At 37.0% G+C, this 14,898-nt stretch overlaps 1 protein-coding gene and 1 non-coding gene across 4 annotated transcripts in view; one reads left to right on the top strand and one right to left on the bottom strand.

The window, feature by feature from the left end:
- Positions 1-6,675, bottom strand: part of LOC145680333 (annexin B10-like) — a 61,448-nt gene extending 54,773 nt beyond the window's left edge. For 2 of the 3 annotated variants that reach the window (XM_081750716.1, XM_081750717.1), the window contains exon 1: positions 6,454-6,675. In XM_081750716.1, the coding sequence (XP_081606842.1) occupies positions 6,454-6,468 (15 nt within the window). In that variant the 5' untranslated portion in view covers positions 6,469-6,675. The remainder of the gene's footprint in view (positions 1-6,453) is intronic. The other variant, XM_081750718.1, reaches the window with a different exon arrangement.
- A 3,883-nt stretch (positions 6,676-10,558) lies between these two features.
- Positions 10,559-10,630, top strand: TRNAM-CAU (transfer RNA methionine (anticodon CAU)). The gene has a single exon. It is a non-coding gene; the product is annotated as a tRNA-Met (tRNA).
- Positions 10,631-14,898: the final 4,268 nt, after the last annotated feature.

The following is a 14,898-nucleotide window of genomic DNA, read 5'->3' as shown; positions in this document are numbered from 1 at the left end:
TAAATTTAATAGGTGTTTTATTGATTGAATGAGGTTTAATGGGGATGTCAACACCGAGGCCAGTTGTCCCCGTCACGAAATAAGTGTTCAATAAACATGGCAGACCAGGGGCGCCCGAAGAAAAATTTCTACGGAGGGGCCCATCTACATGGTTGCTATATTACGTCTGGCATTTAATATACGTGGTTTGCTATATTACGTATACATTTTGTGAGCTAGAGGGAGGCCCGAGCCCCACCTTGTCCTCCTTTTTGGGTGCCCATGTGGCAGACATAGCAAATGTAAAACAGTTATCTTTTTTATAAAACCACTGTTTTCTTCCCAAATATATATAATCACGGGCGCCGATGGTGGGGTGCCGAGGATATCCGGCCCCAAGTTTTGCTTGGGCCACCCTAAAATTTATTTTATTTTTTCTGGATAGGGTCGTTGCTTTGACGACGACGCACAACAGTCTGACAAGAAAACACACATACAGGGCCGGCGTTAGAAGTTTTGCCGCCCTGGGCGGTACTTTCACATGCCGCCCCTTTATTATTTTCTTTCTCAAATTTTGCCGCTCCTGTATTTTCTTTTTCAAATTTTGCCGCCCTGGGCAGTGGCACGGCTCGACCCCCCCCTTGCGCCGGCCCTGGACACATATATGTATTTATTTGAACTTCCAACTTCCACAGGTATTCAGAAATTGTCGCCGCTCTCTGTAATACTATTAAAGTATTTTATAGGGTTTATGACCTCCAATAGAAAATTAGCACTCGTAGGAGTATAAATGTGACGTCACTCTTATTACATGCTTAAGGTATGCAGGTTGAGTGACTGATTGTCTTGTCATGATGACGTATGCTGCGGGCGAGAGGATTTTAGCCTCGCACCCAAACTCTACAAGATTCATAAGATACATTTTTGGCCTTAAAACAAAAATTCTATATTTGCCCATTACGTCTACATGTTTGGTGATAAGAATGTGTTGGACACTCTCCAACAGAAAGTTTGCTTGATGTAAGAGTTACAACAGGCTATGAGACCATCTTCTTGCCTATTTCGTTTTACGTGCATTATTTGAAAATGAAAGTACGTAAACAGAAAACGACTGTTTTATTAAGCACAGTTATTTGATTCCTTACCAGAAATCAACTCCGTTATTCTTATTCCTATTAATGACTTTGGCATCCTACGATTAAACTCCCAGGTAAAGAGAAACTGATAATAATGAGTGAAATGAAGAAAGTGGGTGGAAACTGGAAAATAATGAGAAAAGCTACGCACTCTGCATTTATTCACCACAAAGCCTATTTGGTGCGAGCTGGGATCTAACCAGAGACTCCGTGCACCAAAGGTGAGCGTAATACCACAGATAAAAAAAAAATCCATTCTTATCTAGGGTGTTCGGAAACCACATAAAAAAATTAGGAAATGGGTCCTCAGAACAAAACATGAAAAACCATATAGGTCAACAAGGGTGCGCATATACTCTAATGTTGATTCTGAGTTTAACGTCCCGTTCAGCAACGAGGCTATATGAGACGTGGACCTACTGATTAACGTGGAATCCGAACCACATGAGCTCCCTCCGCGAATCGAACCCGGGAAACCCCGCATATACTCTATTTCAGAGTTATAGCCTGCCTAAAATGGGTCAGAATATTGTCAGTTTAGTGGTGAGTTTTTTTCTTTCTTTTAAAGAGTTCAGTTTGAAAATATCTAAGTTCCACGAAGTACGTCAACAGAAAAAGCTATTCCCCAAATGCAACTAAAGGAGCGAAAATCTATATAGTCTGTGGTTATTTTCGAAATTTCCACGTAGGTGACGTCAGATCGATTGGTTAGTTCCGTCATCGCGTGTTAGAGGCGCTACTGTCGCCAAGTTTGCAGCTTTTCGCTGAGTTTGTGGTCTGTATATTCTAGTCTATGTCTAGAAGGCTCCTGTCAAAAGACAGGGGGCGGAGCGCACTAACCACGTGTTTCTCGCTAGGTGGGACTTAATTCAGCCAGTCGCTAACAGATGGCGTTGGAACGGCTCAAGCGCAGAAGGGCTGTCATGTTAGTAGTTAGTCTTTAAATATGGATTTTATTTGGCCAATTGAGATCTTTATTTAGAGCCAAAGTATTAGAAATTCCAGTTTACGGTTGCCATAATATAGCATTGTAAACCAAGGTGGGTGGCCAAGATATTTTGAACACCACTGTACATCAAAAAACAGTATTCGATTTAATTAAAATTTAATCTCACTAGCTTTTCGGGGCTTGAGCCAAGGGCGCAGATTTCTCTCTAACTTTGGGGGGGGGCGCATTCAGATGCAGAAGGCATATATGAGAGTTTTAAAACAAATTTAATTCAAATTATGCCAAATATTGTTTATTCATAAATAAAATACGGGGACCCAGATGAGCTTTGGGTGACCCGGGCCACTGGCTTGAGTTCCCATCCGGCATCAAACGCAGGTCTTCCACGCAAAAGGCGCGTACGCTAATCAGAGAGCTAGTGGAAGTTGATGTCTTACATAACATCAGTGAAGTGAGACATACTCCAAGGCAAACAAAGACCCTAATCACGCTACGTTTAGGATTTACTCCACAAAAGATTAAGTACTTGAAAACAAATCCCTGCCGTTTGTTGGACACAACCTTGAAGCTACAATCTGAATTTAATTAATTGGTTGGTCGATGTTTTTAGCGTCCCTTTACCGCTCCGAGGCTATATGAGACGCGAACCTACCGTTTAAAAAGGAATCCAAACCATCGAAAAATCATCAAATTTTAATACTCTTCCATCGGAAATCGAACTCAGGACCTCGTATACCAAAGGTACGCGCAATAGAATTAAATCAATTATAAGAGTTTATAAGAAACTTATATAGCCTATAAACCAACAAGTAAGTGTTAGAATAGGGGAGGAAATGACAGAGGAGAGCAATTCGAAGGGGAGGTTTGACAGGGATGCTGTCTCTCGGCAACATTATTCAATATCTATCTAGAAGAGATACTGAAAAACAGCCTACATAATGAAGACTGCATTTCAATAGCAGGTAGAATGAGTGTATACGGTTTGCAGATGATATGACGCTTGGTGCGGAGTCTGGAGAGAAAATCAATAAGACGTTTGGAAACTCGAGGAAGGGCTGTGAACAATATGGGATGGACAAAAAAAATTGAGACAAAAGCCATGGTGATTGGAACCAAGCGGTCTGTTCAAATGAAATGAAATCTTTTAAGTTTTACGTCCCACGATTATGCCGGTTAGGCTAAAGGAGATGGTGATGATGAGAGATGAGTGAAATGGTAGAATGAAGAAAGTGGGAAGAAACGGGAGAAACCCGAGAAAACCCATGAGCACAATGTTTGTCCACCACAAAGTCCACACGGCGCGAACTGGGATCGATCCAGGGACCCCAAGCACCGGAGGTGAACGCTCTACTACTGAGGCACCGTGGCCCCCCCTAAGCGGTCGGTTGAGTTGGGTTGATTTTGAGTTTAACGTCCTTTTCAGTAGCGAGGCTATATGAAACGAGGGACCCACTGATTAACGTGGAATCCGAACCACATGAACTCCCGCCGGGACCAAGCGGGTCAAATATGGAAGTAGGAGAGGAGAAAATAGAACAAGTGACTAGTTTTCGATACCTAGGTAGTAGAGATGTAAATGAGCGAATTTTTCAGGCGAACTTTCATTTTCGAAAGTTCGTTTCTGAACTTTCGTTTTTTCTTATTTACTAATTAGCGATACTCATTTTTATGTGTGATGACTGTGAGCTAGCTATGTGTTATACAGTATAGTTATTTGCACCATAATGATACAAAATGGACTGACACACATTGACATTATACATGTTATGGATAAACACGTAAAACACATTATTGTAGCTGAATCAGTGCTTTCCACAAAGAAAAAAATATTAAATAAAATGATTAATTTTGTATTGGTAATGCGTGAGTTTATGATATAAACTTGTTTGTGCAAGTCAAATGTAAGTTTTCGGTTGTCAGCATCATGTAAAATTGAAGGTTTCTGCCGAAAACATACTGTTTTATGATATGGGCTTGGAATTTGAAATACATGCTTGTAACGCTCCGTAACGTCTTTTGAAAAAATGTGAAAATTATGTACTATTAGAAAGAGAGAAAAGAAACTAAAATAAATTTACTTCGATTTTTAATATAGCCATGTTATATACCAAAATGTCTGTAATTTTACAGGGATTTTTTAATGGACAATTTTAAAAAAATGAGCCGAACTTTCGGCGAACTTTTCATGTTTAAACTTTTAATGAAATTTTCCAACACTACTGGGTAGTATTATTAGTGACGACATGAAGTATTTAACGTGAATTGAAAGCAAGGATAGAAATGGCGAAATAAGCCTTTAGGAGGAAGAAAAGTCTATTTCGTTTCACCTTGAATCAGGACTTGAGAAAAAGGTTCACAAATGCTTCGTATGGAGTATTGTACTGTATGGGTCAGTAACCTGGATATTAAGCAAAAATGATGAAAAACGACTGGAAGCTTTGGAAATATGAGTGTGGAGAAAAATTAAGAGAATTGGCTGGGTCGAGCGGGAAACGAATGAGAGGATGTTAGAAATAGTGCGGAAGGAAAGAACACTTTCAGGCAGAGGAAGAGAAACCCGTTGGGACATTGGCTACAAATGAACTCTTCAACGAGGGACGTGCTAGACGGCATGGTGGCAGGAAAGAGAGGGAGGGGATAAAGGAGACTACAATTAATAGACGAGATCAAATCAGAAAAATCGTACGTGAAGACGAAAAGGTTAACTGAAGACCGTGGAGCATGGAAGTTTCTCAGTTGCGGCAAGTGAGCTGCCAACAATGGCAGAATATCTATGAAGATTATACGAGTTTATAATCGAGTAATTTTTAAATCACGTTTGCTTTAAGAAATTAATTAGAATACTATTATCTATGATTGTGATAAGTTGCAATTTCATTATTTCCTTTCACTGATGAAAAACAAGCAAGATAAAAATGGTAAATTTTGTATTATTTTAGTGTCAGGCTTATGAGCTCCCACCAAGAATTTAACCCGGGTCTCCCGTGCCAACGTTGTGTTCGCTAACATATAGCAAGATTTGGTTTGTTGATTAAGAGTTTAATGTCCATTTCAGCTCTGAGGCTATATGAGACACACATTCACAGCTTAACGTGGAATCCGAACCACAAAGCTCCCGCCAGGAATCGAACTTAAGTTGCATTCACTAACTACATAGCCACGATTAGGTTGATTGATTAAGAGTTTAATGTCCGTTCCCACGGCGGGACTATATGAGACCTACAGCGAACAAAATGAACTCGCATTGACAATCGAACCCAAGACACATAGCCACGGCAAAGCTCATATGTTTTAATATCGCTTTTTTATTATTTGTAGTTATATTTGAAACAAGAAAAAATGGAGCGAAATTTGTTTGGTAAAGCTGGTCGTATTGAATAAACACCATATATACACTTGGAAGACAGGAAAATTTATAAATAATACTTTTGAATTAAAAGTAAAACGCAATATCACATTACATTAATCGGGATTGCTTTAGATTAATAATATAAAGATATTATTACTACTGGAATATTAATATTCCTTTATTTTACAATTTTTATTTTTTTGTAATATTAATCCTATTAGCCTACACGCAGTGATGATTTCAGGAAGTGATCCTGTAGAAATTACTCTCCCTTCCACAAGTCACGAAATTCCCCAGGTACCATATTGATAACTACTTTTCATCCCCAGTGTACAGTGGCGAATCTAGAAGGTTAAAACTGAGGGGTGGCAGTTAGAACTGAGGCTATGATAAGTTTATCATGAAAATACTATAAATTTTCAAAAATATATAAATACATACTTCAATTATTGGTAAGGGTGCACCTTGAGCAGAACAAGTGATTTTGGGTATCTTTTAGCTTCTCCCCTAATCTTGCAAATATAAGATCTCCAGTCTTACTTTTCAAAACATAGCTGAGCGAGCGACAGCGAAGGGGGTTAGAAGCCCCACAGGGCTTGTTTAGGTGTGGTTTCTATTAATGTTCTGCTTGAAGTGCACTTTTGTCCAATTATTTTTATCACTCAAAAAACTTGGAGAATCTAAGCCCCCCAGGACCAGGGCTAGATCCGCCACTGCTAGTGTATTGAAATTTTTTACCGGAGAAATTTGAAATCATCACTGAATAGAAGTATGATCGTGGTGGCTCTGAAGGGTAGTCGCATTACAATTTTAACGCTTCAAATAAGGGAAAAAATTCATCAAGTGTCCTAATATTTGTAAACATTAGGTAATAAGTTTTCTTCCCTTAACTTGTACCGATAAATTTGTACATTTTTACGGATGTGACTTCCCTCGAAAGCCGCCACTGAATATGATTTTATTTACTTTTAAATTAAACTTACAAACTACATTAACTTTAAACTGACTTCTAAATAATAATTCATGAAAAAATTACTTACCACATAGTCTGCCATGGTTTTTCACAAATAAATCCAACTAAATTTCTTTACCAAAATACACGAAACACCACTGCACTGCAACACTAATGCGGTTGACAGATATACACGTGTGTCAACTTCTTAATATGCTAATGTTCTATCGTTTTTTTGCTTATTGTCTTCTCGTATGTGTTTTCACGATGTTCCGGCGTATACTGACAGTGGGCGTGTACTCTTCTGCGGCTTTTGAAAGCTTGTAGGAATGTCACGTGACTTGTAATACGTCACTTGGCCTCCAGGAGATTCTATTAGTCATTCCAAATCCTTTGGCGGACAACTCAGTGTGCCAGCCGCTAAAAGAAATTCTTTCACAAGAAATTACGTGGTTAACATTCTTTTTGACTTTTTTTTTTTTTTTTTTTTTTTAAATATTCCTATTGTTTGTTGCTGGCTTTCGGGTTAGAAACTCTTCCGCTATGATTACACCTTGGAAGTTATTGATTAATAAGAGCCAAAATTGTACTCTCTTTCAATAAAATATTCGCCCTTATTGAGTGTAATGTTTATGTACGAAAATGGCAATTTCCGTATGCTGAATGAAACCTAGTAAGAAAAAGAATGTCATTCAAACTTGATTCATAGAATAAATACCGGCTATGATCATTTTTGCAGAGTGAGTTCATGATTACTCCTTACTAAATAATTGCATAATTCGTAATATACAGTGTATATACAGCGTACCGGCAAAAAACGTTTTAATGTTTTATCTACAGGGTGTCCAAGTAGAGCCACCTTCAGTGGCGACTTTATCTTTTGGGTTACATTTGATTTTGTGTAGTTTGGACATCCGTCATAGACATTAGGTCATTAGATGATAAACAACGCTGGTTTTATATCACAGACTAGGGTACCTCTGTGAAGAGAATAATGCTATCCGAAGGAGAAGGTACCATCGAAATAATTGTGTACAATATTGCCAAGGTGACCAGACGTCCCGTTTTAGCCGGGACAGTCCCTTATTTTCAACCGTTGTCCCGTTTTTTTCTGATTCCCAAACAGGACGCCTAACTGTCCCGTTTTTAAGCAAACATGACCCAGGTGTCCCGTAATTATTATTCAAAATATAAATGGCCAATGCTAATTCTACACTCTTCCGTAGCAACACGCATTGGGAAGGTTCAGCCGTGCCTAGAACTTCTGAATATTCAAATGAGAATTGAGTGTTCTGTGGATCAAGTAGGAATTGAGTGGGAATTCTGAATGTTGAAGTAGTTAAAAGTCAGTACTTAAGTTAGAAATGCTGTGTTATCATTCTTACTTGTGAATTTTGTGAATTGAAAACACTGTTGAGTCCCAAAATGCAATGTGCAAGTCACCCCCCGTCGCCGATTCGTATGCGTCCCGTTTTTGAAAGTAAAAGTTCTGGTCACCTTGAATATTGCGGGGCAGAGGTTGTGTGATAGCGATCACGGCCGGCGCTTGCACTTTTGCCGCCCTGGGCGGTACTTTCAAATGCCGCCCCTTTAATCCGCAAACCTTATTTTGACAGAAAACGTTGTTTAATTTTCCTTTCAGGTATTAAGAAAAGTAAGATACCATATTTAAAAACATATATGAAAAGGAAAATTAAACAAAAAATTGAACTACCTCTCTCGAATGCTCACGCAATATTTAAACGACTCCATACATGTAACAATATTCAGTATGTTCGATTTCGCTGTATACTACGTGATATACAGCAGGGCATACATTTTTTTTTTTAATATATGCTTTAGTCCGAAAAGAATTTTAATTTTTAAGCTTATTTTATATCAAAAGGTGTTTCCCATATATCATGGAGCAAAAAGGTAATATAGTGAATCAAATATTACGGCAAGAGTAATTAGCTTAAGACTTATTATGTACTAAAACACAATAGAAATACACAAATTTAACATACTTTAATTGAAAAAACTTTTCTTGCTTTGGTATGAGCAAATTCTTTTATCACATTCGCGTAGTCCAATGTTTCAGCCAATTAATGTTCCATTGATATTATCACTAGACCTCTTAAACGTGTTTGAGATATGGAAGAACGTAGATAGTTTTTAATAAGCTTAGAGTAAGTTTCGAAAAATTTCTTTCTCAACTTGCCACGGTTACTGGTAAGGTAAACAAAATCATAATTGCAACACTGACATAGGGAGCAAAGTCATATTTCTTTATTAATTTTAGTTTCTTTTGGTGAACGTTTAGGCTTAACTATAGCGGTTAATAGTTTCAGTTCGTCTTTCAAATCACTGGGGCTAATATCTTTCGATTCTTCGCGTATTAAAATGCAGGCACTTTTCAGACAAAAGTTCAGGTGGCATATCGTTCAGATTACTTATATCGTAACGAAAATCAAAATACTCGCAGTGATGTTTAAGTTGCTCAAACCTTTTTCTTAAAGCTAACACAATCACGTCTAGAAGTTTGTAATAAAAATCGATCTTGTATTTTGTTATGCGGATCTTCAATAGCTTCATCCTCTGGCTCGCACTGAAATCGTCTCCTCTTCTTTCGACTTAGAGTTTGCACTGCATTACCTATCCGTGGGTCATTCATATCTAATGCTGATGCCAACTCCATCGCATCAACTAAGTAAAGTTGAACTTTGCATAATTTCTCCTCCTCTCAAAGTACTTAGATATATTTTGAAGAAACCCGACTGCATCCAACACATGGATACTTTTGTTTACTATGTTTATGTGGAGTGAAAAGTCATACCAGATAACGAGTGAGCAAAGGTAAGTAAAGCCACGCAGCTGGTTTGCTATACACAGAGCATCATGGGCGATCATTCTATCTATTCTATTGTCGTTGCTTATTTAAAGTAAGATATCATAAACCTCTATTTAATATCTAAGTGGAGTCAGAGCATCAACTCGGCTCTCCCATCGTGTGGTGCTGGATGGTTTTAAAGTGAGGCTGCTAATATGTTCCTTCAGTGTGGCCCAACGTTGAACTAACCCAGAAAAAAAGTCATAAACTTGTTTTTAACTATACAAAAAAATGAAAGGGTGGACTGAGATGTTGTGACCGCATCGTTAATGACAAAGTTTAGTAAAGGACCATAGAAGGCTTGGAAATTTATTTTTGCTTTTCATATTGGAACTATTGTCACATCTTTGGCCGTTCATGTCTTCGATAGAAGTTCATTTCTTTTAGGTGTTTAATTATTACTTCTGTCACTTCTAGACCAGTGATGTCTTTTACTGGTACGAAACCAAGAAAGTGTTCGCAAATTTTTACAAGCCATTCTCCATTACTATATGTACAAAACGAACGATCCTTTGCTCTGTACCAGAAATATTTGGTGTACAGTCTAGCATTATGGTATAATATGTTGCAGCTTTCAACAAAAACAGTATTTTACTTTCAATTTACTTACTAAGAATTGGAGTAAAAAAATTTTGGGCATCTTTTCCTTACTAATGGTGGTATTTATTTTGTCCTCCCATGGTTCTTTTAATGTGTTCGGCCATGACGCTATCAAGCTTGTATTGCTTAAATATAAAAACCATTATATATATTGTTGACAAGATACAATAATGAACAATTTGTAAATTGGTTAAAAACTCGCTGCTAGAACCTAAGTGTCTCTAGGTGCTGTAGGCTACAACGGCCTGTCTCAAGTGGGAGTATAGCCTACCTTTTGCGTACTTGGAGTGGAGAGTTAGAATATTGCTGAATAGAAAAATATAAAAGACACTTGATAATCTTATCCGCCCTCGCTGAAAATCTTATCTACGCTGCTACAAGGGAAAACTTGAACGAGATACCTGTAGCTAGTAGTTTGATAATTGGAAATGAGGAGAATGCTCTGAATTTCCTGAATGTGAGTGAAGTAAGTTTAATTACATTCTCAGGGAACACAATTTTATTTTTGCATGTGGGACTATTACGAAGCCTTATATTTTAATAGTATTCTTTTCTTTTTCAAATTTTGCCGCCCACTAGACGTGCCGCCCTGGGTGGTGGCACGGCTCGACCGTCGCGTCGGCCCTGATAGTGATACACAGAATTAGAAGTCAGAATGTGGAAGTAAATATATATATATATATGCAGTAATGAAATCCTTGAACAAAAGGATAGTAGTCAGCGAAGCAGAGTGGCGCAGTGGAAGCGTGCTGGGCCCATAACCCAGAGGTCCGTGGATCGAAACCACGCTCTGCTAATTACTTTTTTACTGTTGAATTTTTATGAAATAAATATAGAAACAATAAACTATTTTTACATTTGTGACAGAATGTTTATTATTATTATTATTATTATTATTATTATTATTATTATTATTATTATTATTATTATTATTATTATTTATATATTCTGTCATAATTGGCGAATTAATTGGTTCAGTAGTTTCCATACTTACGAAAACTTCGTTTTGATCTTTTAACATTTTTCCTTGTATTCCTTTATCTTCCACAGAACAGTTCGGCATATCGGCACAATGCGTTCGTTCTTAAATATATTAATTAACATTCTAATCAATATGTTTTGCTTCCTAAATTTTTATCTCTTTTTTTTCAATGTTATTAATCTCTCCTCAATGTTGCAAACACATTCTCATAGGTCTTTCTCCCTGCGAAGAGAAAATTAGTCTATAGTGAAATACCAGAAGATGGCACTTGAAAACTAAGTGATCCAGGCAAGGAAACAAATGTCAAAGAACATCCTCAAATATTAGCGAATCCGAAGTTGATTCCCAGGCTCTAACTTAAAGACCAGGAACCTTACGCAATTAACAGAGTTGGGGGATCACCTTTTCGGTAATTTAGCAAAAGCAAACCTTACTTCCATTTTTTTAATGTTAAAAAATGAAATGTATTTATTTAATACCTGGGTTTTTCCCCTTCCATGCACAAGCCATTATTATAGCTAAACAAGCTGCTTCAGTGGACATATTTACGCGATCAAACTCAAAATTGAACTGAAGTTTGTATATACAATACTGCTGCTTTTCCTTGCCAGCAGACGTCGCATGCGGATCTTCCCTCGCGAACTACTTTATTGTATCCCTCCAAATTCTACTGTGGGTGGGGCTTAGGCCCTGTCGAACTTTGTCGCTACAGTGCAGAGAAACTTTACGCTGTTACAAGGGTTTCGTTTTCCACGTACAATATCGATATATCAAAACTGACTTTACAAGTTATAGTGCGAATGTCAAGTGCAAAGATCAATGCACAATTGCTTCAAAACGGATTTTTATTAGCATGTGGGGTTCTGAAGATAATTGCATCTGAAAATGACGTTTATTCCCCATTTTTATACCAAATTTACTCATTAAGGATGAAAATTTTTTAATTTTTGTTGTGAAGGATTTGTGCCGACATGTTTTGTGAAGAATATAAAAAAAATCCATAGTTCTATCTTTAGTTGTAACTGAGAAAAATGTTCAAAACGGAAGGTCTGTTCTGCGCGTTTTTGTGGAGGTATGGAGTCCTCTTAAGATGTGTAGGGTCTACCTAAGGGCAACTAAGGAAAATAGAAAAGGCGGAAAACGATGCTGACTGCTGACTACATCATATTCATGAGTACCTACACTAAGTTCCTACACTTTTATAAGTACCTTTTTTCCACACGCACAGATCTTGGTCCCACTTGGTCTGTCTCCAATTGAGGACTACTATTATTTTTTACTTGCTTTGCCCTTAACTTCAGAAAATAATCAAGCAGACTTAAAAATGAAATAGATAAGCATCAACTATATTCATTAATCATTACAAGATTACATTACCACGAATCGAACTTTCTTCTCTGGTAAAGAACCGATGATCCTTACTATTGGGAACCTCAGGCAGCAAGGGCGCCGATCCTGGGGGGCCCGGGCCCCCAATTATATTTATGAATATACAATATTTGGCATAATTTGAATGCAATTGGTCTTAAAATCCTCATATATATACCTTCTGCATCTGAATGCCTCCCCCCCCAAATTTACAGAGAAATCGGCGCCCTTGTCAGGCAGTTGTCTAGTGTGTTTAGCAGAAGTTTATTGCAGGCTACACCGACTGGAATATGAGAATCAGAAACTCTTGAATCATCAAGTTTGTATAGAATAGAATAGAATATAATTTGTATGTATATGGTTACAAAAGAGTAAATTGGCAACGTTTATAAATGATTCTGGGAGAGGCCGAGCTTCTGCTGTTCATGATTCTCTCTTTCAGAATTGTTTTTTTTACACATTATAAGATGGCGAGAAAGTGCTTGCTTCGTAAGTTCATAATAATAGCAATAATAATGACACAGTAACATGACAGTTTCTCAATTTTCAAATACCGTTTCACCTGTGTTTTAAATTCGCTAAAAGTTTGTAGTTCTTTGGCACTTAGTGGTAGGGTGTTTCATGCCTTAATACATTGGTACCTGATACTTTTGATACCATGATTTAGCCGTGGTCTTAGTTTTTCAAGTTCTTTGTTTGTCTTTGGTCGTGTACTAATTGAGTGCTTTATTTCAAGAAATTGTAGTGAAAATATAATTGCATCTTTTTTGAGGATTCTGTATATTAGGCAATTTATCCTATAAAAATAAAGTTTATCTAATTTTAATATGTTCAGTTCGTGGAATAGTGGTTCTGCATGCACAAGAAAATTTTCATTTCTGATTATTCTTATTACCTTCTGAAGAATGAAAAGCTTATACTAAGCGGCAGTAGGTAAAATACTATTTTTGGACTCGGTTGGGAAAGTGTTAAAAGCTTTTTCAGGCGAGCCATCCTAAACGAGGTTTCCCCTCATTCACACCAGTCAAATGTCGGGGTGAACTAACTATAGGTCCAAAGCCGCTTCCTTCCTTCACCAATTCTTTCTTCCTTCCCTTTCCCCGATTAGTGTGCTCGCCGAAGAACGTCACCCGTCATATATGACGGGCTAAATGGCCATAGATGCGGAAAGCACAGAAGTCTAAATCCAGAAATCTAAATCAAATATAGTTTCTTGTTGCCAACTTCATATCGAGTCTTAAATTCGTAAATCCTTCACTTCACAGCTGCATTAGTCACTGTCATTCAGGTCTATAAATACATTTGAACGCTTCGTCGTTATTGAAAGATATACAGCAGCAAAGCGAGACTAGTAACATAAGATAGTTGTCTTAGCATTTGGGAAAAGTACACGCTTCACAGGCATTAGCAAATAATAACTATAGGCCTATATAAAATTACATGAACTCTCTGACATAAAATAACGGGTACTTTCGATTGACGCAGAAAGTTGAAATTTGGCATGATTGTTAGCTTGCGGGACTAACCCACAGAAAAATTGCCAAAAGGGAATATTTTTAAGTTTTTAGGGGATCTAAAGGGAGAGAAGACATTCACAATGTTATTTAAAGGAGCGTTTCTTCTTTTCTTTTTTCTTTTTTGCTTAATCTCATATTTTAGGTACCGGTACTTGGAATTGGAATAAAAAACTTGAAATTCGGTATGCTTGTACACCTTGTCTCAAAAAGGTTGAGCGCATTCTTTATTGGTGTTTTGAGGCAAAAATTTTCTAAGTCCAGCTTCGGGTATCTTCGGGAAAAACTAAGCCAGGTTCGAACCTCCAAGCCAGCCTTTGCAATCGGGAAAAAGTTTGCAGATGTGTTTTTCTTCTTTTAAATATAATAAGACTTGTTACCAAGTGTTTAAAAAAGCAACATTGATTGAAATACTTAATGATACAATATTTCGAAACCTTGCACATGCTTGTTTGTCATTTAGCTTTCTATACGTAATGGAACATTTAAATACGTTAAAGAATCTTTCCATATGTAAAAGAATGCTCAAAATTAAGAAATAGAACATAATTATCGCCTGAGTACTAAAATAAAAGTCAAAGTAGAACAGAAACAGCGTTTGTCATGGATATGAATGTCATAATTATCTTGAGATCCATTATACATCGCTAGAAGCTTGGTTATAGAAGTCCTTGTGTTAGCTCATTGGTAAGCTGTCGGATTTCAAATAATAAGGTTGTGAGTTCAAATCCCATCTGGGTTAATACTTTTTTTTTAAAATTATATTTTCCGCAATGCATGAAAAATTATATAAAATAATTACATTAAAATACATAAGTTGTTTATATATAACATAATAATTGCAGAACATAGTAATTATTATGTTTAAAATATAACATCTGAGATAATTTTCACAGTAGGTCGTTATTATGTATGAGAATGTTAAATACAAGTTAGGAAAATCGTTTAATAGCAATAAATAAGTTATGCAGTGTATTTATTTGCAGCTATTTGTCATACAGATTTAACTTCTCAATATTCTCATTACAGTATGTTATTTATATTCGTGAAATACAGTATATTCCTACGGATATAGAAAGTGTATAAACAGAGTATCCAAAGTCGTATCCTGCTTCAAGACACATAGCTTTTCCCGATCCCCTTAACGTCACGGGAAGAAACACAAATTCTCTTTAGAACGGAATGTCGTTACTTAGAGTC

This window comes from Thermobia domestica, chromosome 3, assembly GCF_964235325.1.
Source record: "Thermobia domestica chromosome 3, izTheDome1.hap1.1, whole genome shotgun sequence".
Lineage (NCBI taxonomy): Eukaryota > Metazoa > Arthropoda > Insecta > Zygentoma > Lepismatidae > Thermobia > Thermobia domestica.
Note: the sequence above shows the minus strand (reverse complement) of the source record. Positions and strands in the feature narration are given on the sequence as shown.